The sequence below is a fragment of the Chanodichthys erythropterus genome, chromosome 14 (genome assembly GCF_024489055.1).
Source record: "Chanodichthys erythropterus isolate Z2021 chromosome 14, ASM2448905v1, whole genome shotgun sequence".
In the NCBI taxonomy this organism is placed as follows: domain Eukaryota; kingdom Metazoa; phylum Chordata; class Actinopteri; order Cypriniformes; family Xenocyprididae; genus Chanodichthys; species Chanodichthys erythropterus.
Window position 1 is genome coordinate 13265927 of NC_090234.1, and position 21065 is coordinate 13286991.

At 37.9% G+C, this 21065-nt stretch overlaps 1 protein-coding gene across 1 annotated transcript in view; it reads left to right on the plus strand.

Moving 5' to 3' along the window:
* Nucleotides 1-21065, plus strand: part of LOC137036213 (uncharacterized) — a 67164-nt gene that overhangs the window by 34391 nt on the left and 11708 nt on the right. Inside the window, exons 8-10 of the mRNA XM_067410248.1 lie at nucleotides 16874-16888; nucleotides 18515-18802; nucleotides 19002-19072. Of these exons, the coding sequence (XP_067266349.1) occupies nucleotides 16874-16888; nucleotides 18515-18802; nucleotides 19002-19072 (374 nt within the window). The remainder of the gene's footprint in view (nucleotides 1-16873; nucleotides 16889-18514; nucleotides 18803-19001; nucleotides 19073-21065) is intronic.

Below are 21065 nucleotides of genomic sequence, written 5' to 3' on the forward strand. Positions count from 1 at the left end.
GACTAATTTATAGAGTAGTTACCCAGATTTGATGCAAATCAAACTGGTCTAGGTGTGAATAGATACTGATGTTTCTATTGGCCAATGAAACTATTGATCTCCCGTTGGTTATGCTTGTAGATGCAGCTAAAGTTTAGATGAATGAGTCTCTCTGACTATAATTTCTAAGGCCTTTGCTCTGTAAAAAGGATGCTGACATCTAAATCTACATTCATATAACACTGTACTGAGATTTTTCATCAAACAGGTTTAGCAATTCTGAAATTGGTATTTCTTCAACCAAAGTAGAATAGTTACTGGTACAGTTTACATGCTGCTGAGCTGAGATTCCTTCGTCATTACAGGCTTACGCTCTAATACTGAAATTAGGTTTTCTTCGCTAAAATCAGATTAACTTTACACTGATACCATTTGACCTATTCAAATGTGGCAAGACTCTCTCTGTTACAGCAGAGGTGTCAATTCAAGCTATGGTTTTATCTGCATCTAGCAAGCCAGAACCGCCGATCTACATGCGAATCGGAGCTATACATTATTAAACACTCTTTTAGTTGGATGGGGGTTTAAGCGAGTGGCGTTAGGCCGTGCTAACTTAACCAGTTCAATCTAGTGTCATAGTGCCGTAGCTGGAGTTACCATTTCCTTTGACAAGTCGTTGTCATGGAAATCAATGTACCGTGTGCTTTATGCATTATGCTAACTAGGAACCTTTGTAAAAGCTATGTGGAAGGCACTGTGTTTGCCGTTCAAAGTCATTGGGGTCTTGAGAAACCCCTGCTGAGGGGCCCAGTGTGTTACAGGCCAACTGCGTCTTTTCTATAGAGAATCTAAACCCCCACTCATAACCCCACTGCACTACTTTATCAATTGCTTCCTGTATCTTCCTGGCTATGTATTCCATATTTCTTCCTCTCTTCCACAGAGCCCCATCGTCTGCGAACAGAGACTTACCTATATCTTCTGGAACTTCCCCAAATATATCATTTATCATAATAATGAAGAGTAAAGGGCTTATCCCACTGCCTTGAGGTGTGCCATTTCCAACTGTGTATTGATTTGACACCTCTGTCCCAATCCTTACTTGTATTTTCCTTCCACAAAGAAAATCCTTTATCCAATTAAAAATCTTCCCTCCAACCCCTATCTTATTCAGTTTAATTTATAACCCCTCCTTCCACATCATGTCATAGGCTTTTTCTATGTCAAAAAATACAGCTACTACGCTCTCCCTGTTTGCTTGTGCCTTTCTTATTTCGGTCTCTAATCTTACCACAGAATCTATTGTACTCCTACCTTTCCTAAAGCCACTCTGACAGTTAACCAGTAATCCTCTTTTTTCAAGGTCATAGGTGAATCTATCTGCTATCATCCTCTCCATAACTTTGCATAAATTAGAAGTAAGAGCTATCGGTCTATAACTACTGGGTTTAGTTGGATCTTTACCTGGTTTCCTTATCGGAATCACTACCGCTTCTTTCCAGGAATCTGGCAATTTTCCCTCCTTCCATATTTTATTATATACCTCCATCAGCTTCAGCAATGAATTCTCCCCCAATTGTTTTAACATTAAATAACAAACTTGATCTTTACCTGGAGATGTAGGTTTTGCTCTTCTAATTGCTCTAACCATCTCTGTCAAGAAAAATGGTTCATCTAACACATTTCCTGTTTCATCCTTCCCATTTAAATCATTAAGATGCTGATTCATCGTTATCGACCTTCTCCTTCTCCCTTCTTCTGTCAAATTTTTTGAACTATGCACCTTTATAAATGATTTAAACATAATCTCTGCTTTATCCTTGTTGGATACTGCCGTTTCCTCTTCAAATGTCATAACTGGATATTCCCACTGCCTCCTGTCTCCCCCCCCCATCCTTTTTATCATTCCCCACACTTCTCCCACCGGTGTAGTTCGTCCTATTTCGTCACAAAAATTCCTCCAACTGGTCCTCTTTGCTTGCCGTATTGTTCGTCTAACTACTGCCTGAGACTTCTTGTACTGCATTAGATTTTGCAGATTATGAGTTCTTTTAAGCATTCTGAACGCTTTATTTCTGTCTTTTACCGCCTGATAACAATCCTCATTCCACCACGGCACCAATTTCCTATTCACCCCATTTCTTCCCTTAGGGATAGCTTCCTCTGCTGCCATAATAATTGCTGAAGTTATCTGATTATTAACATCATCTATGTTGCCAGTCACCTCAATGCTAGTCATTGCATCATCAGTCAGTTTCCTAAATTCCGCGTTGAATTGACGCTTTGTTACATTTTTGAAGAGGTGCAGGTCAGGCTACGTCATAGGCTATGCGTGCTACGCACAGCCTACGCCATTGCTACGCCGTACACTCGACGCAGAAGTATAAATCAGCCTTAATAGTGAGCTATCCCTGTTTGCTCCGTAACCACTGCGTTACAAGTGGCGCCTGAACATTTTATCTCTGGCTTTGGATTTATGGAGAGGTTTGCATGGATGCAGAACTGGTTTGTGACAAGTGACGCCGAAAATACTGCAATCTCGCCGACATGCGTGAGTCTGCACGAGGCCTATTCCAGTGCGAATAGAGTGAACTGCCCCACGCTGCAGCGGACATTTTGTGCGAGTGACACAGCTGACATTTCTTCACATTCCAGTAGATTTATGTTGCTATTGAGACAGTTTCCATGGATTTAATTTGCACAGGATTGTGGTTCCTTGAGGTAATCGGGAATTTGACTTTTTGTGAACTTTTACTGTTTCAGACCTGGTTTCCTCGTCCATTTGTGTTCATTCTCTGAAACTGTTGAACTGGTTGAATTGAACTTGAGAAACTGGACTTTGCACTGGACTTTCTCCTGAACGGGATATATATATATATATATATATATATATATATATATATATATATATATATATATATATATATATATATATAATTTTTTTTTTTTTTTTTCTGGACTTGTTTTACATTTTTGAGTCGTAATTTGGTATAATTCCTCACACTCTCATGGAAAAAAAATTAAAAGAAATCGGAAGAGAATTTATTGGACTCTAATTGAAGTTTTGTGATATTGAACTGTTGTCACTGTTTTCAAGAAAACAAAACAAAACAATTTGCACAACATTTTTTTATAATATGGTTAGTTTTTCTTAAAAGGTATCAAGCTGTTTATAATTCCTTTGTTGCTATAAGACATTGATGCAAGTTGGAAATTTTTGTTGAATATACTTCTCTGATTTATTGCTTTCAATTTCATATTGCTCTGACACAAAGTGATTTTGTTGCAATGACGAGTTAACTGACCAATCTGCATGCTTTGAGTATCCACCCAGGCGGAGAGTGACCGCATCAGCGGATCACCTGGAGACGCAGGTTGAGTCATTGAAGGAGTGGTCAAAAACACAGACTTCCGTCTTTTGAAGGGGAAATGAATGCCAGAAAGGAAAATGCGTTTGGCCTGGCTCAAAGTTCTCTTGAATTGAACAATGCAACCAGAACATTGGCTTCAGTCAGTACTCAGTATTCAGTATTCTTGACCGTATTAAAGCTCAAGGAGAACCATTTCCAACATTTGTTGCACACTTGTTATCTGAATTTAAGAAACTTAAGTCACCACCTCCAGAACAGGAACAGATTGATCTTATCTGCAAGCATGCACTTGAGCGCTACAGAGTTGCTTTGTACGGCACACAAATTACTTCAGTCATAGACCTGTTGATGTGTGCCCACGAGCTGCACTCCACTGACAGCCGTAATGAACCAGTAGTACAGAAAAGCAAAAGTATACAAGAGACTTATGTTTCAAATGTTCTGCTCCTGGTTTCACATCTAGAAACTGTCCCAACTGCAACTTTGCGCAACAGACTATGTCTTTTCCAGCCACTGACAAACAGACAAGTCCAGTTTCGAATGAGCCACAGAACCCTGAGGAGGCTAAAGCCACAACATTTGCAGAAATGGAAGAAAAAAACAAAATTCTGTTCGGCAGAGGGTAAACTTCAGGGGAGGGAGGATGTTTCAACGAGGCAATCCTCCCTCCAAAAGATAAATGCGCCTCATCCTTATCTCGTGTCCCCGCCTAAGTCACTATTCCTTGGGCATGTGGAGGACCATTCTTCTCCTTCATTTTGGGACACATCTTTTATTGTTAAAGTTAATTTCTGTCACAAGGCCATTAATGCAGCGCTGGACACAGGTGCTTCACTTTCAGCAGTTCGTACAAACATGATTTCTGATGTCTTGCAACATTCTCAGAAGGTTCAACCTTGGACTTTTCCCGCAATTCAGCTTGCTTCTGGTTAAACGTTGGCCTCCAGGGTAAAAATTTCTACCATCGTTTTGTCATTATCCCTGATCTATCCTCTCCACTCATCCTAGGAATGGATTTTATGCTACGAGCGTCGGTTAGCATTCATATCCCATCAAGGACGGTGACCCTCGGTGAACCTAAACCTCAAGAGGTTTGGAGTGAATGGTTGGAGTGGATTTTGGAAGCTTGATGTTTTTGGATGTCTCCCAATCTGCCTTGGATGAGAAAGTTGAGATGGCTTGTTTGAAAACGGAACAAAAAGAGGATTTGAGGGACCTTCTTAAAGACTTCTGGAGCTTGTTTGACGGATACCTAGGACATACCTCATTGGGTGAACACGAAATCAACAGATGAGAAATTAGTGATGAGAAACCAGTTCACCTCCCACCATACCGGAACTCACCAGCTAAGAAACAAATAATTGAGGATCAAATTCAGATGATGCTTGAAGAAGACATCATCAAACCCTCTTCCAGTCCATGGGCAGCACCTGTAGTAATTGTCAAGAAGCCATGTGGTGACCACAGGTTTTGCATAGACTATAGAGGCCTTAAAGGGATAGTTCACCCAAAAATGAAAATTTTATGTTTATCTGCTTACTGAACAGCAGCTACGCTAATTGTTCTCCTTTTGCTTTTCTGTTTTACCTCGGGACACCCGCCCTGAGGTGACTAGAGAGTACATCAGCTTCAGTTTGTATCCAGCCTCTTAAGAAGACCTCAGATGACCATCACCTGTGAAGAGACGGCGCCAGCTCCTGCGAGGACTTCGGGAGACGCAATCATCTAGATCAACATTCACATTGCACAATCTCTATATCCTAATTTATTGTTAATGTAATTCATTTTCCAGGAGCTCATTACTTCTACCTTCAGTTAAACTGCTAACAGTGATTGTAATTACCTAAAGTATATTATTTGCTAACTACATTCTTTAAATTGTAATGTTGACATCCATTTTCTGTAAAGCTGCTTTGAAATGATATGTATCGTGAAAAGCGCTATACAAATAAATTTGAATTGAATTGATTTACTCCCAGAGCATCAAGATGTAGGTGACTTTGTTTCTTCAGTAGAACACAAATGCTGATTTTTAACTGCAACCGCTGCCATCTGTCAGTTTTATAATAAGAGTGGATGGGAACTCGAACAATAAGAGTCAAACACTTCCATAGACAAATCCAAATTAAACCCTGCGGCTCGAGAAGACACATTGATGTCCTAAGACACAAAACGATCGGTTTGTGTGAGAAACCAAACAGTATTTAAATAATTTTTTACCTCTAAAACACCACTATGTCCAACTGCGTTCAGAACTCATTTAGTGAGGTCTGATCGCGCTCTGACAACAGCAGTGATGTCTAGCACTCATCGAAGCAAAGCGCGAGACATCACTGCCGTTTAGTGAGGTCTGATCACACTCTGACAATGGCAGTGATGTCTCGCGCTTTGCTTCAATGAGTGCTAGACATCACTGCTGCTGTCAGAGCGCGATCAGACCTCACTAAACGAGTGCTGAACGCAGTTGGATATAGTGGTTAGTGATGGGAAGTTTGGATCATTTTACCGACTCCGACTTTTGAGTCTCGTTCAGCAAAATGAACAAATCTTTTTTCGAGTCAATTCCTTAATTTCGTTCATTTTAGCAAAATGTAATTAAAATGTTACGTGTTACATCCCCAACACATCTACTACTTATGCAAACGTTGATCACACTACAAACAATACAAAACTACAATGCTATAAGATACAGAAAAGATTAATTCACTCTTTACCTGGGTCTTCAGTTTATGACAAGCTGATTAAGCTCACCTCACCTCTTGTCTGACAAGTCTTCGGGTTTAAGTCATTCCTTAATGACGTGACAGGCAGTCCCATATGCTAAACCAATGCAGTCTGAGCCACAAAGAGAACTGATTAGTTCATTTCATGAGTCTTTCGGGTTTTTGAGTCGTTCCTTAATCACGTGACAGACCCATACACTATTTCTGACATTTCTGTCACTGTTTTTGTTACTGTTTCTTGAGGATCTGTGGTGTGTTATTGTTTTATAAATAAATAAAGCCCTGTATTAAATAAAATATTGATTAATTTATCTTTTTGACTGTCTATCTGTAAATAAACACTAGGCTATATAATAATATAATAATCCAAGCCTACAGTACAAAGTATTTATAGCCTAGTTTGTTCATTTTTACTCCAATTTTGAGTTGGCTGGTATAATAATTGCTTTTCCTAGGCAGACTTGACATATTGTTCTAAATGTATAAGAAGATTGCTCAAAAAGGACAAATAATGACATAAATTAAAAGCAAATAACATTTTGAATTTTAATTATTAATGTTTGTTTAAAACATCAAGGTTATGATAACTTCAGCTTTAACAGTTGTAACCCAAACTGAAATAAAACTGGAGAGTTAAAGTTATTTACTAAGAAATATAATGTGCTTGGGTCACACAGCCTGACTGTATTGACTGCATTGGTTTAGCATATGGGTCTGTCACGTGATTAAGGAACGACTCAAAACCCGAAAGACTCATGAAATGAACTAATCAATTGAATCAACAGGTGAACTACTACTAGCAGTACAGAACAGAATATTGCGCATGCGCGACTGAACGAATCACCCCCCAAGACGACTCGTTCTTCCCGAGTCACGTTAAAGATTCGTTCAAAATGAACGAATCGTTCAAGAACGACACATCACTAATAGTGGTGTTTTAGAGGTAAAAAATTATATAAATACTGTTCGGTTTCTCACACAAACTGATGGTTTCTCATGTGTTCTGCTGAGCTGAAGTCCACTTTTTATCTTTGACACTTTGACAGCTCTCATTCGGCCTTGCAAGCTCGCATACTTGTCTCTGTGGCGGGTTTCATAGTGTCGACGCAGATTGTATTCTTTGAACACAAACACTGTTTCTTGACAGATGAGACAAACTTTGCACTGAACAAAAAAAATAATCACTTGTCCACTTTTGGTTAAATACCTTGCATTCTGAATCAACTTTTCTCTTTCCCAACCGTTTGGCCATTGTGTTGTCTCTGAATTTTCTTGCTGGCTCGCGTGCACCTGCTTCATCACGATGAAACGTTTATTGAATGTGTGATTCTATTGGTGGGTGAATCTAACAAATAATTATGCTACGCTATGTGAATATTTAGTTAATAACTAAGGAAAATTGTAATAGTTAACAACTAAGGGAAATTTTAGTTTGAAAGCCAACCATTATAATCAAATACAGATATGATTAAAATTTTAAAATTAAATTTTCAAAATATGTCTCTGGCATTGTTCAGAGGGCCGGTCCAAATGTGGGGGGGGGGGCGTAGTTTGGGGACCCCTGCTCTAAAACGTCAAGAATGTGATATAGATGCACCCACTCACACACATATGCGCGCACACACACACACACACACACACACACAATATACACACACGCTTATGAACTGTGCACTTGGAAGTACAGGCTTGTCCTTTTGCATCGTTCTGAGCATTTTTTTGTTTGTTTGTTTTTTTTGCTCGTGGAATTTTTTTATGAATTCTAAATCAAAAAATGGGTAACAATATGCTTCCTTGCGTTCTCTTTCTAACACAATGTTTAGGTTTGACTGCAATCATAAGTCAAAAACTAACACTTCAAAACAATATTTCTTACAAAAATATAACTAAAACTTGATAAGAAATAGTCTTTGAGATAGTCTAAATATATATTCACATCCTCAATCTAAAAAAAAAAATAGTTAAATATGTCCAAAAACAACTAGGGAATTCACAAGTACTGTACAAGTATCTAGTGGTTACACCATGGTATTACACATTTTTCTTTTTATACTCCCACCAGATGGAGCTAAAAGATAGATAAATATATTTTTATTATATATATATTTCTTTTCTTAAGATTTTATCATAATTATTGCATAAATATTAATTAGTATCATGAAATTCTCTCAAAATACAAAATAAAAAAGTAAAAATATTATTGAACAAAAATAAATTACATTGCTTTTGCTGAGGAGAAAAAAATTTAATTTTAGGGCTCCGGTCACGTTTGACCGTGAAGAGCACCAGTGTGACTCCCAAATGAGGAGCACCGGAGAGTTAAACTAGTATATACAGTTAATTGTCCACCTCTTGGATGTCTGCATCTCAAGAGAATGCAGAATTCAAGTGACAAATTATGTTTTATAAACAAAGTTTGGGAGGAACACATTCAAACGGTCTTTCTAATCAGCTCAAGAGGAGGAATATATACACAGACGAGAGCCGACGCGCATATAGTTACTTCGACAGTTTTCTGCATCCCTCCGCCACCCCGTTCCTCACTCTTGGCTGGGGATACGGGGAGAACTTTGGGTTTGGGCTAAATTCCAAGCTCGGAGCCCTCGATCCCCTTGGACAGCACACCAAATACACTTATATATAATGTAGCAGCAACCTATAGCCGCTGAGAGGCTAAGCAGCAGGACAAACTGTGTGACGCGTTTCAGCTTCCATGCATTTAAAACCATGTATATTTATTGTTGTTTTGATGAAATATAGTCCATGAAAAGGAAACACTTGAAACTGTAGACATGTTGAGCATGGTAAAAAAAAAAAAAAAAAAAAAACGGTCAACAGAAAGTGAGCATTCCCAGCTACTCACCCCCTCTCTACGCACCTACTTTCGAAAACAGGAAACACTATTACGTAAATACCTACACCTACCAGTGCGTGACCAACATACATGAAAATACATACAAAAAAATACAAAATAAAAGACATAGATTTTCTGCACTTACATATAATAAATATATAAATAAATAATTTACTCTATTCAATCATTTGTAAGTGTGAACTCATGAAAACCACTGCCACAGGTAATCAGTGTTATATGCGTGTAGCTGCAGCAGGTATGAGACAAAATCGAACTTCTACAAAATTTGTCATTTATTAAACAAAGAAACAAAACAGCTAATGCAGTGAAATACTCTTAGAGCAAAAATTTAGGACTCATAAAATTAGGACTGACATGCCCATTACATACGACCCCAGATCTACAGGACGCTGTGGGTTTCGATGACGTGAAATAATCAGTAAAACACATCAAAACTGTCAAAGATGATGTGACTGATTGTAGATTGCCTCATGACTTTATCAGCTTCACATCAGCACCTCTGTCATTTTATTACTGAAGCGGTTGTGAAGAGCTTTTTTTAACTCCTCATTTTGGAAGAACACTGGTGCTCTTCACGGTCAAAAGTGACCAGAGCCCTAAAATTTTTTATCCCTCAGCAAAAGCAATGTAATTTATTTTTGTTCAATAATATTTTTACTTTTTTAGGGGCCAAGCCCCGAAGGGGCTGTAGCCCCTATTGTAATTGTACGTTTTCCCTTTTATTAGGGGCCAAGCACCGAAGGTGCTTAGGCACCTATTGTTATTGTTGGCGTTCCGTACGCTTATTATTATTCTTCTTCCGTTTCTTCTTCCGCTCTTGAAGTCTATGGCAGCCCATAGATCCGCTTGCGGGAAAGTTGTGAAATTTGGCACACAGTTAGAGGACAGTCTGCACTATGCCCATAGCAAATTTGGAGTCTCTAACTCAATCCCTCTAGCGCCACCAGCTGTCCAAAGTTGCACTTATGTTTATGTTAATAACTTTTTAACCATAAGGGCTAGAAACAAAATTCTTTTTTCCCTCTGATTCCTTGGGTCAAGACGAATCGATTGCACCCTATGACGTCATTTTCCGTCATGAAAATTTTTCCGCCATTTTGAATTTTCTAAAAAACCTACTTTTTCGAACTCCTCCTAGGCTGTTACTCCGATTTTCACGAAAATTGAATCAGATCATCTTCAGACCATGCTGACAAAAAGTTATGGAATTCAAGTCGATTGCTCAAAGCGTTTTCAAAAAACACACGAACGAATGGTACGTAGCGCTTGCAAAAATAGAAGTAAGGCTGTATCTCTGCAACACTTCATCATATTCAGACCAAACTTGGTACATGTCATCACAAGCATGACCTGAGGCAACATGCAGTGTTTCGGCGCAGCGCCACCTACTGGTGCGGAGATATGAAAAATGGTTATTTTTGCTTATAACTTCTGATGAGTTTGTCCAAAAATCATAAATTTGGTCTCGTTAGATTCAGGGCATCATGTCGAGTCGAATGATATCCAATTTTCCCATATCGGCCATTTAGGCCGTTGGCCATTTTGAATTTTGTGCTAAAATGCTGTATTTTACGAACGCATTAGCCTATCATTATGAAACTTGGTATGGGTCATCAGGACAATGCCCTGAAAGAGCCTGAGAAGTTTCGGCACAGCGCCACCTTGTGGTCAAAAGTTATAACAAAATTTACAAAAATGCTAATAACTTTTGACTGTATTCACCAATTGTAATGTAACTGGTCTCAGTAGATTCCTTGGGTCATGCTGAGAACATAGATATCAAATTTGCCATAGTCAGCTAAACTTCCTGTCCGCCATATTGTTGTTTTTTTTTCAAAAACCTACTTTTTCGAACTCCTCCTAGACCGTTGCTTCGATTTTTACCAAAATTGAACCGTGTCATCTTCAGACCATGGCGACAAAAAGTTATGGATTTCAAGTCGATACGTCAAACCGTTTTCGTATACCGGAGCAACGAATTTAAGGCATGATGCAAAACAAACTCTTGAACCTGTATCTCCGCAATGCTTTATCGTATTTAGACCAAACTTGGTACATCTCATCAAAATCATGACATGAGCTATCATGCAGTGTTTCATCGCAGTGCCACCTACTGGTGCGGAGATAAGAAAAATGGCTATTTTTGCTTATAACTTCAGATGGGTTTGTCCAAAAATCATAACTTTGGTCTCGTTGGATTCAGGGAGTCATGCCGAGTCAAATGATATCTAAGTTTCCCATTTCAAACATTTTGGCCGTCGTCCATTTTGAATTTTGTGCTAAAGTGCTGTATTTTATGAACGCATTCAAGTATCGTTACGAAACTCGGTATGGGTCATCAGAACAATGCCCTGAAGGAGCCTGAGAAGTTTCGGACCAGTGCCACCTTGTGGTCAAAAGTTATCAAATTTACAAAAATGTTAATAACGTTTGTATATATTTACCGATTGAAATGAAACTGTTCTCAGTAGATTCCTTGGGTCATGCCGAGAACATAGATATCAAATTTGCTATAGTTGGCTGAACTTCCTGTCCACCATATTGTTTTTCTTTAAAAACATACTTTTTCGAACTCCTCCTGGACCGTTGCTCCGATTTTCACCAAAATCGAACCGTATCATTTTCAGACCATGCAGACAAAAAGTTATGGATTTCAAGTCGATATGACAAACCGTTTTCGTACACCGGAGCAACAAATCTGAGGCATGATGCAAAAACGACTCTTGAAGCTGTATCTCTGCAATGCTTTGACATATTGACACCAAACTTTACGATTGTCATTGTCACCTCACTCTGACCATACCACATTAATTTGGTCACAGCGCCACCTATTGGTCGAAAGTGATGAAACAGTAAATCCTCATTTTTTTATCATTTATCAGCTCTTTTGCCTAAAATTATCTTAATAGGTCTTTAATTGCTCACTGTTGCAGTTGGTCTGATGCTCACAGCCATGTTGGCTGACTTCTTGTGCCGTTTTTGTGCTTGGCCCCGTAATTGCTGCTTGCAGCTATATTTAGGGGCCAAGCACCGAAGGTGCTTAGGCACCTATTGTTATTGTTGGCGTTCCGTACGCTTATTATTATTCTTCTTCCGTTTCTTCTTCCGCTCTTGAAGTCTATGGCAGCCCATAGATCCGCTTGCGGGAAAGTTGTGAAATTTGGCACACAGTTAGAGGACAGTCTGCACTATGCCCATAGCAAATTTGGAGTCTCTAACTCAATCCCTCTAGCGCCACCAGCTGTCCAAAGTTGCACTTATGTTTATGTTAATAACTTTTGAACCATAAGGGCTAGAAACACAATTCTTTTTTCCTCTTATTCCTTGCCTCAAGACGAATCGAACGCACCATATGACGTCATTTTCCGTCATGAAAATTTTTCCGCCATTTTGAATTTTCTGAAAAACGTACTTTTTCGAACTCCTCCTAGGCCGTTACTCCGATTTTCATGAAAATTGAATCAGATCATCTTCAGACCATGCTGACAAAAAGTTATGGAATTCAAGTTGATTCCTCAAACCGTTTTCGAAAAACTAACGAACGAATTGTACGTAGTGCTTGCGAAAACAGAAGTAAGGCTGTATCTCCGCAACGCTTTATTGTATTCAGACCAAACTTGGTACATGTCATCACAAGCATGACCTGAGGTACCATGCAGTGTTTCGGCACAGCGCCACCTACTGGTGCGGAGATATGAAAAATGGGTATTTTTGCTTATAACTTCTGATGGGTTTGTCCAAAAATCATAAATTTGGTCTCGTTGGATTCGGGGAATCATGCCGAGTCGAATTATATCCAATTTTCCCAATTCGGCCATTTTGGCCGTCGGCCATTTTGAATTTTGTGCTAAAATGCTGTATTTTACGAACGTATTAACGTATCTTTACAAAACTTGGTATGGGTCATCAGCACAATGCCCTGAAGGAGCCTGAGAAGTTTCGGCACAGCGCCGCCTTGTGGTCAAAAGTTATAACAAAATTTACAAAAATGCTAATAACTTTTGACTGTATTCACCAATTGTAATGAAACTGGTCTCAGTAGATTCCTTGGGTCATGCTGAGAACAAAGATATCAAATTTGCCATAGTCAGCTAAACTTCCTGTCCGCCATATTGTTTTTCTTTAAAAACCTACTTTTTCGAATTCCTCCTAGACCGTTGCTCCGATTTTCACCAAAATTGAACCGTGTCATCTTCAGACCATGCCGACAAAAAGTTATGGATTTCAAGTCGATATGTCAAACCGTTTTCGTATACCAGAGCAAAGAATTTGAGGCATGATGCAAAAACGACTCTTGAAGCTGTATCTCTTCAGTGCTTTGACATATTCAGACCAAACTTGGTATGTGTCTTCACAAGCATGACCTGAGGCAGCATACTCTGTTTCGGCGCAGCGCCACCTACTGGAGTGGAGATATTAAAAATGCCATTTTTGCTTATAACTTCTGATGGGTTTGACCAAAATTCATAAATTTGGTATGGGTCATCAGGACAATGCACTGAAGGAGCCTGAGAAGTTTCGGACCAGCGCCAGCTTGTGGTCAAAAGATATAACAAAATTGACAAAAATGCTAATAACTTTTTTTCTAATTGCTCACTACTGCTGGTCTGATGCTCCCAGCCATGTTGGCTTGCTTCTTGTGCCATTTTTGTGCTTGGCCCCGTAATTGCTGCTTGCAGCTATATTTATTATTATTCTTCCTCCCGAATGGGAGTCTATGGCAGCCCTATCAACGGAACATGAGAAAATGATGAAATTTGGCACAGTTGTAGAGATGCTCATGAATAGTGATTGGACCAAATTTGGAGTCTCTAGAACCAACTCTATAGCGCCACCACCAGTTCAAAGTTTCAACATTCTAACGGTTTTAACATTTGAACTGTTTGTCATAGAAAAATTAAATTTAGTTCATCTGATTCGTCTCTTCATGCTGATGCTATTCAACTTCTTACATTAAGTCTCCACCCATTACAGTAGCGGCCATTTTTAAAAAAGTAAAGTATTTGTTTTTTTCGCTTCTCCTCCTACAAAATTTGTCCAATTTTGTCCAATCTTTGATCAGATTATCTTTGGACTGAGCCGCACAGAAATGACTGAACAGATTTTTTTTATTCATCTTTGTTCAAAGGTTATGATGTCACGAAGTTAACGAGGTTGACCCGAAATTGCTATAGAGGCTGTATCTCGGCCAAACTTTGAGCAATCGAAACAAAAATTGGTACCCTTCATCAGAACCATGGTCTGAGGGTCTATGCCAAACTTGGGAACAGCGCCACCTACAGGTCATGAGATATGAAAAATGGCTATTTTGGCCAATAACTTTTGAACAGTTTGTCAGAAAATCAAGATCTTGGTGTCTATGGATTCCTTGGATCATGCCGAATCCGACCGATTCTGTCAATATTGGATGAATCACGTGTTCGCCATTTTGAATTTTGTCATAAATTGCAATATCTTTTAAACAATTTGACATATCTTCACAAAAATTGGTATGTATGACCTTTAGAAGGTCGTGAAGGTACCTGAGAAGTTTCAGCACAGCGCCACCTACTGTTCCACAGATGTAATGATTATTTCAAAAACGCTTATAACTTTTGAAAACACTTTCCAAAATGTGTATGCTTCATGTCATTTTATTCCCTGGCTTATGCCGATTCCGACAATGTATCATTTGTTATTTTCCTTAAATGTACCTGTCTGCCGTATTGAAGTAAATGAAAAACATTTTTTTCGCTACTCCTCCTACAAATTTTGGTCAATTTTGTCCAAAATCAGCTCAGATGATCTTTGGACCGAGCCGCACAGAAATGACTGAACAGATTTTTGATATTCACTACCATTTCCGAGATATTCATCTCTGAATGTGACCTTGCTTGTGTTTGTTGTCTTATGCTAGTTAGCTTAGCACAGTAATTGCTTAGCATGTTAAACTATTGCTATTCTTTCTAATGTGGTCTTCAGTCAACAGGTTAACCAAAATTTAGTTGGCATTAAATAACTTTGCATACTAATATGGTTAACATGCTATGAAGCTTTATTTTCTGGTGAACTCTTTCTCACACTGAAACCTCTGCTTAGCATACTGATGAACTTGCATGGCTGATTAGCTCAATGTGTTACGCCACGGATCCCGAATGCTCTGCATCGTGGGTTCGAAACTCAGTGTGACACATGCCCAGACCGCATGAGGTACTGTGGCAGGAAAAGATGCAGAACTTGTGTCTGTTCTAGGCATTCTGCCTAAAACTGGTCTAATCTGAAGCTATCACATGCAATTCCTTTATGTCCAAATTCGTAGTTATTCTTCTTCCCCCTGTATGGTAATCAATGAACCATAAGAAGGAAAATTATCAAATTTGGCATGCTTGTAGTGATAGTAATTAAAAGTAATTTGACCAACTTTGGAGTATCTAGGACTAAGTCTATAGCGCCACCACCAGTTCAAATATTCACTTTTGTAAAGGTTATAACTTTTGAACCCTTTGTTCCAGAAAAATGAATGTCAATACAACTGATTCCTCTCTTCATACTGATCACATTCAATATCTTACATTAAGACTCCACCTAGTACAGTAGTGGCCATTTTGAAAAGTACAGTATTCCATTTTTTCACTACTCCTCCTCCTGCTTTTTTTGTGAATTCTTTGTTAGACTAAAAGGTTTCTTCCACAGTCTGTTGAATGTGCATCCTCAAGTAGCTCAATGTGTAAAGCCAGTTACCTGATGAGCTCTGCACCCCAAGATAGTGGGTTTGAATCCCAGGTGGAGTGGTTTTATGAAATAGTGTGTTTTGATTCCTTTACTGCCTCTTGGATTAGAAATAAATGCTTTTTGTTTCATGCTGTGTTCATTTTCATCTAAGCTTATGTACATTCTGAGTTCATTTTCGCCCGTAATTCTGAACCAGCTGTTTCATGTTTGTTCATTTTCTGCTGTTTTTCCTCTTCCTGCTCTGTATTGCGCTACAGCATGATGAGCTGCAGAATGATCTAAAGTAGTTATTAAATATAACATTCAGTGCAGTTTTATAAAAATTCTTCATTTTGAGTTCATTTTCACATGAACTAATAAACTTCGGCAGGTGTGGAAACATTCACCTGCACAGTGGTGCAATGAGATGAGAAATGGACACTGGACTCGGAGGTCGTGGATTCGAATCCCGTGTGGGGTTCCTTTATACAATTGTGTGTAATGAGTCATTTTGATACCTTTTTTATCCAAATAAGCATTGTACTAATCTTTATTCCTCTTGAATGAGATACAAGTGTTTTTAGTTCATTCCCTGTTCATTCTCTGAACTTCTATTGATTTTCATTTCATTTCCACCTGTCCTTCTGAACCAGCTGTTTTGCATGTACATTCAATTTCTGCTGTTTTTGCTCTTCCTGCTCCGTATTGCGCTACTGCCCCTTCTGGGGCTTGGCCCCGAATTGCTGCTTGCAGCTATATTTATTTTGTATTTTGAGAGAATTTCATGATATTAATTAACATTTATGCAATAATTATGATCAATTTTTCCCATTGAAAATAATACAAAAATTATGTTTCCTAATATTTTTTCACTATTTTTCAATTACTGCAGTATTTCAGGTTACAATAGAGTCTTGGCCTTTCAAATATTTTTTTTTTTTTTTTTTTTTACATTTTTTAGCACCCCCTGTTGACAGCATATAGCAATTACTTGCATTATCGTCGTGTGAACACTAGATGCCTCTTTAGAGCTATATGGAGATATTTGTGAATTCCCTAGTTGTTTTTGGACATATTTTCCTAATTTTTTTAGGTTGAGGATATGAATATATATTAAGACAATCTCAAAGACTATTTCTTATCAAGTTTTAGATATATTTTTGTAAGAAATATTGAATCAAAGTGTTAGTGTTTGATTTATGATTACAGTCAAACCTAAACATTGTGTTAGAAAGAGAACACAAAGAAGCGTTCTGTTACCCATTTTTTTATTTAAAATTCATTAAAAAATGCCACGTGCAAAAAAAAAAAAAATTCTCAGAACCATGCAAAGGAACAAGCCTGTACTTCCAGGTGCACAGTTCATGTGTGTGTGTGTGTATAGTGTGTGTAAGTGTTTGTTTTTGTTTTTGTGTGTGAGTGGGTGTGTCTATATCACACTCTTGATGTTTTAAAGTGTCATCCCTTTACAGCTGTGTACTTTTTTTCAGAATTGTGGCCAATTTGTAGATTGTACACACCAAAATATTTTGAATTTTTGTGTTTTTGGCAATTTCCTATTGATTTCCTATGGTCGGTCATTTTTTACGACCACTTAGACTTTTCCAATCATGCCCTTATTTTTTTTTTTTTCTGTGACCAATTGACATAAAAGTCACCAAGTTTCAACCCATTTTGATGAAGCTACAGTTTTTTAAATATTCAAAATTAAGATTTTTTTTTATTATTTTATATTGTACCAAAGGGATATCTGTATTTAAAAATATATATATAGTTTCCACTCGTAGTACACTATAGGTTCAAATGTACTATAAGTGGTATCACAGATATGACTCCATTGACAGGCGACTCCTCACACGTCCCGTATCTTTGGTTAAAATAGCTATTTTTTACACGATTTACAAATAGTTGGAAACATTTGGGATATTCTAAGTGCTCAACTGAACAAAATATATAACACTGGACTAGTGGTTTTTGGATATTTTACTGCAAAAATCTTACATATTGTGCTTTAAATGATTAGAAGTGTTTTAGTGAAACTTCATCAAATCAACATCAAGTGATTTTAAAGCTTTAATTCTATGAAAACTCTGTTCTTCAGGTGCGTTTGGTGATGAAGAGAAGTCAGTGTCAGTGAAGAAGGGAGATTCAGTCACTCTAAACTCTGATCTTACTGAAATGAAGGATGGTGATGTGATTCAGTGGAGGTTTGGAAACACTTTAATAGCTGAAATCAATGTAACGGCCGACAGAATCACTGTATATGATGATGTTCTTGATGGGAGATTCAGAGACAGACTGAAGCTGGACAATCAAACTGGATCTCTGACCATCACAAACATCACAACTGAACATGAAGGAGATTATACACTAGAGATCAACAGTGTGAGAAAGAAGTTCTTTGTCAAAGTCTTTGGTGAGTTTAATATTTGTTTCACCTGTTTTATTTATATCACCATTTTTGTCACATTTTTCATTCTTTTGTTCTGTTCTGTTGTTTTATATAAAATAAATTTGACATTGTTTACTTTAATGAAATCATAAAGATATTTATAAATATTAATCTGTGATGCACATTTTTGGAATGAGATTCAAAGATTATTTCAATCAATGAGTTTAAGCTATACCTTAACAAACTTTCTGCACTTGTTCTTAATCTTGTTTAATTGTTGTAAATGTGTATGTTGTGATTATTGTTTTATGTATTTAATTTTATTTTGTTTGTTTTTTTTATTTTGTTTATTGTGTGCTGCTACCTTGGCCAGGGCTCACTTGTAAATGAGATATCTATCTCAGTGTGATTTTCTTCCCTGGTTAAATAAAGGTATAATAATAAAAAACCTTTTTTCTGTTTGGTGATACAGTTAAAATATCAGTGACAGTGAAGGAGGGAGATTCAGTCACTCTAAACTCTGATCTTACTGAAATGAAGGATGATGATGTGATTCAGTGGCGGTTTAGAAACACTTTAATAGCTGAAATCAATGTAACGGCCGACAGAATCACTGTATATGATGATGTTCTTGATGGGAGATTCAGAGACAGACTGAAGCTGGACAAACAAACTGGATCTCTGACCATCACAGACACCAGAACTGAACATGCTGGAGATTATGTACTAGAGATCAACAGTGTGAGAAAGTTTTTTATTCTCTTTGTCTTTGGTGAGTTTAATATTTGTTTCACCTGTTTTATTTTTTATCACTGGTAAATTTGTAATCACAATTTTGCTTCTTTTGTTCTGTTGTTTATAAGAATATGTTTCAGACTATTTACTTTCATAAAAATCATAAAGTTATTTATAAATATTAATCTGTGATTCACCCTGTTTCTGTTTTTGTTTTTTTCTGTTTGGTGATACAGATGAAATATCAGTGAAGGAGGGAGATTCAGTCACTCTAAACTCTGATCTTACTGAAATGAAGAATGGTGATGTGATTCAGTGGAGGTTTGGAAACACTTTAATAGCTTTAATCTTTAAACGGACCAACAGAATCACTGTAAATGATAAAGTTCTTGATGGGAGATTCAGAGACAGACTGAAGCTGGACATTCAAACTGGATCTCTGACCATCACAAACTTCACAACTGAACATGCTGGAGATTATATGATGAGAACGAGAGTAAAACCTTTATTAAAAGCTTTCAGAGTTTCTGTCTATGGTGAGTAGAGATCATTTCTCCTGTCCTTCAGATATTCTTGATATTAGTGTTTATTGACTGATCTGATCTCAGTTTGATGTTTTTATTCCTCAGACTCTGTCCACTGTTGTGGTCCTACTAAAGCTGTGATCCGATTGGTCCTCTCTGCTCTGGTGGGCGTGGCTACTGTCATTCTTCTGGTTTATGACATCAGATCCAGAAGAGCTGAACAACATCAAGCTCATATTCACACATCAGGTGCCTCATTGATGAAATAATTCCTCACTTACTAATTTTACATAATTTATGAGATTTACCTATTTGTGGCTTTGTGTTCATCTTTTTCAGGAAGTATTGAAATCTAAAGCAGAACGCTGAACTTTGAACGTTCTTCAAGTGTTTATTGTTTAATCTTGTGCCCTCTCTTTCAGTGGTATATTTTTAAAAATGCAATTCAAAAGGCTTTATTGTTTATATTTCCTTGTCTTTATCAATAAAGTTTTCTCACTCTGAGGTTCTAGAGTCTCTGCATGTTTTATTACATGTATTATGTTGAGCGCCCCCTGCAGGAATACTAACTTTATATAAGTAATATGGTGTTGTAGCTGTGCTGCACTGTGATTTTAAAGGGTTAGTTCACCCAAAAGTGAAAATTCATTCATTTATTATTCGCCCTCATGTTGTTCCACACCTGTAAGACCTTCATTTATCTTCAGAACACAAATTAAGATGTTTTTGATGAAATCTCATGTATCTGTGAGGCCTCCATCACCAGCAAGACAATTAACACTTTCAGATGCCCAGAAAGGTACTAAAGACATATTTAAAACAGTTCATGTGACTACAGTAGTTCAACCTTAAAGGATTAGTCCGCTTTTAAATACACTTTTCCTGATCAATTTACTCACCCCCATGTCATCCAAGATGTTTATGTCTTTCTTTCGTCAGTCGAAAAGAAATGAAGGTTTTTGAGGAAAACATTCCAGGATTTTTCTCCATATAGTGGATTTCAATGGCTACCAACAGATTGAAGGTCCAAACTGCAGTTTCAGTGCAGCTTCAAGGGCTTTAAACGATACCAGATGAGGAATAAGGGTCTTATCTAGCGAATCGATCGGTCATTTTCTACAAAAAATATTGTATCAGATTTGCTGCCGCTAGAGGTGTAAGCTTCCCCCAGTAATAAATAAATACATTTAAAAAAATAAAAATATAGTGTATTTGTTTATGTATTAGGCAAAGGGTACATGCTTCCATAACCAGACTGCCACTAGGGGTGTGAGCATCCCCCAATAATAAACACTAGCTCATGTATTAGGCAACGGGTGTATGCTTCCCTGACTACAACTACACTGAACAAAATTATAAATGTAAAATGTGCAGTTTTACTGTATTGGGGGGGGGTCCTGAAAACCAGTCAGTATCGGGTGTGACCACCATTTGCCTCACGCAGTGCAACACATCTCCATCGCATAGAGTTGATCAGGTTGTTGATTGTGGCCTGTGGAAAGTTGGTCCACTCTTCAGTGGCTGTGTGAAGTTGCTGGATATTGGCAGGAACTGGAACACGCTGTCATATACGCCGATCCAGAGCATCCCAAACATGCTCAATGGGTGACATGTCCGGTGAGTATGCTGGCCATGCGAGAACTGGGATGTTTTCAGCTTCCAGGAACTGTGCAGATCCTTGCAACATGGGGCCGTGCATTATCATGCTGCAACATGAGGTGATGGTTGTGGATGAACGGCACATCAATGGGCCTCAGGATCTCGTCACGGTATCTC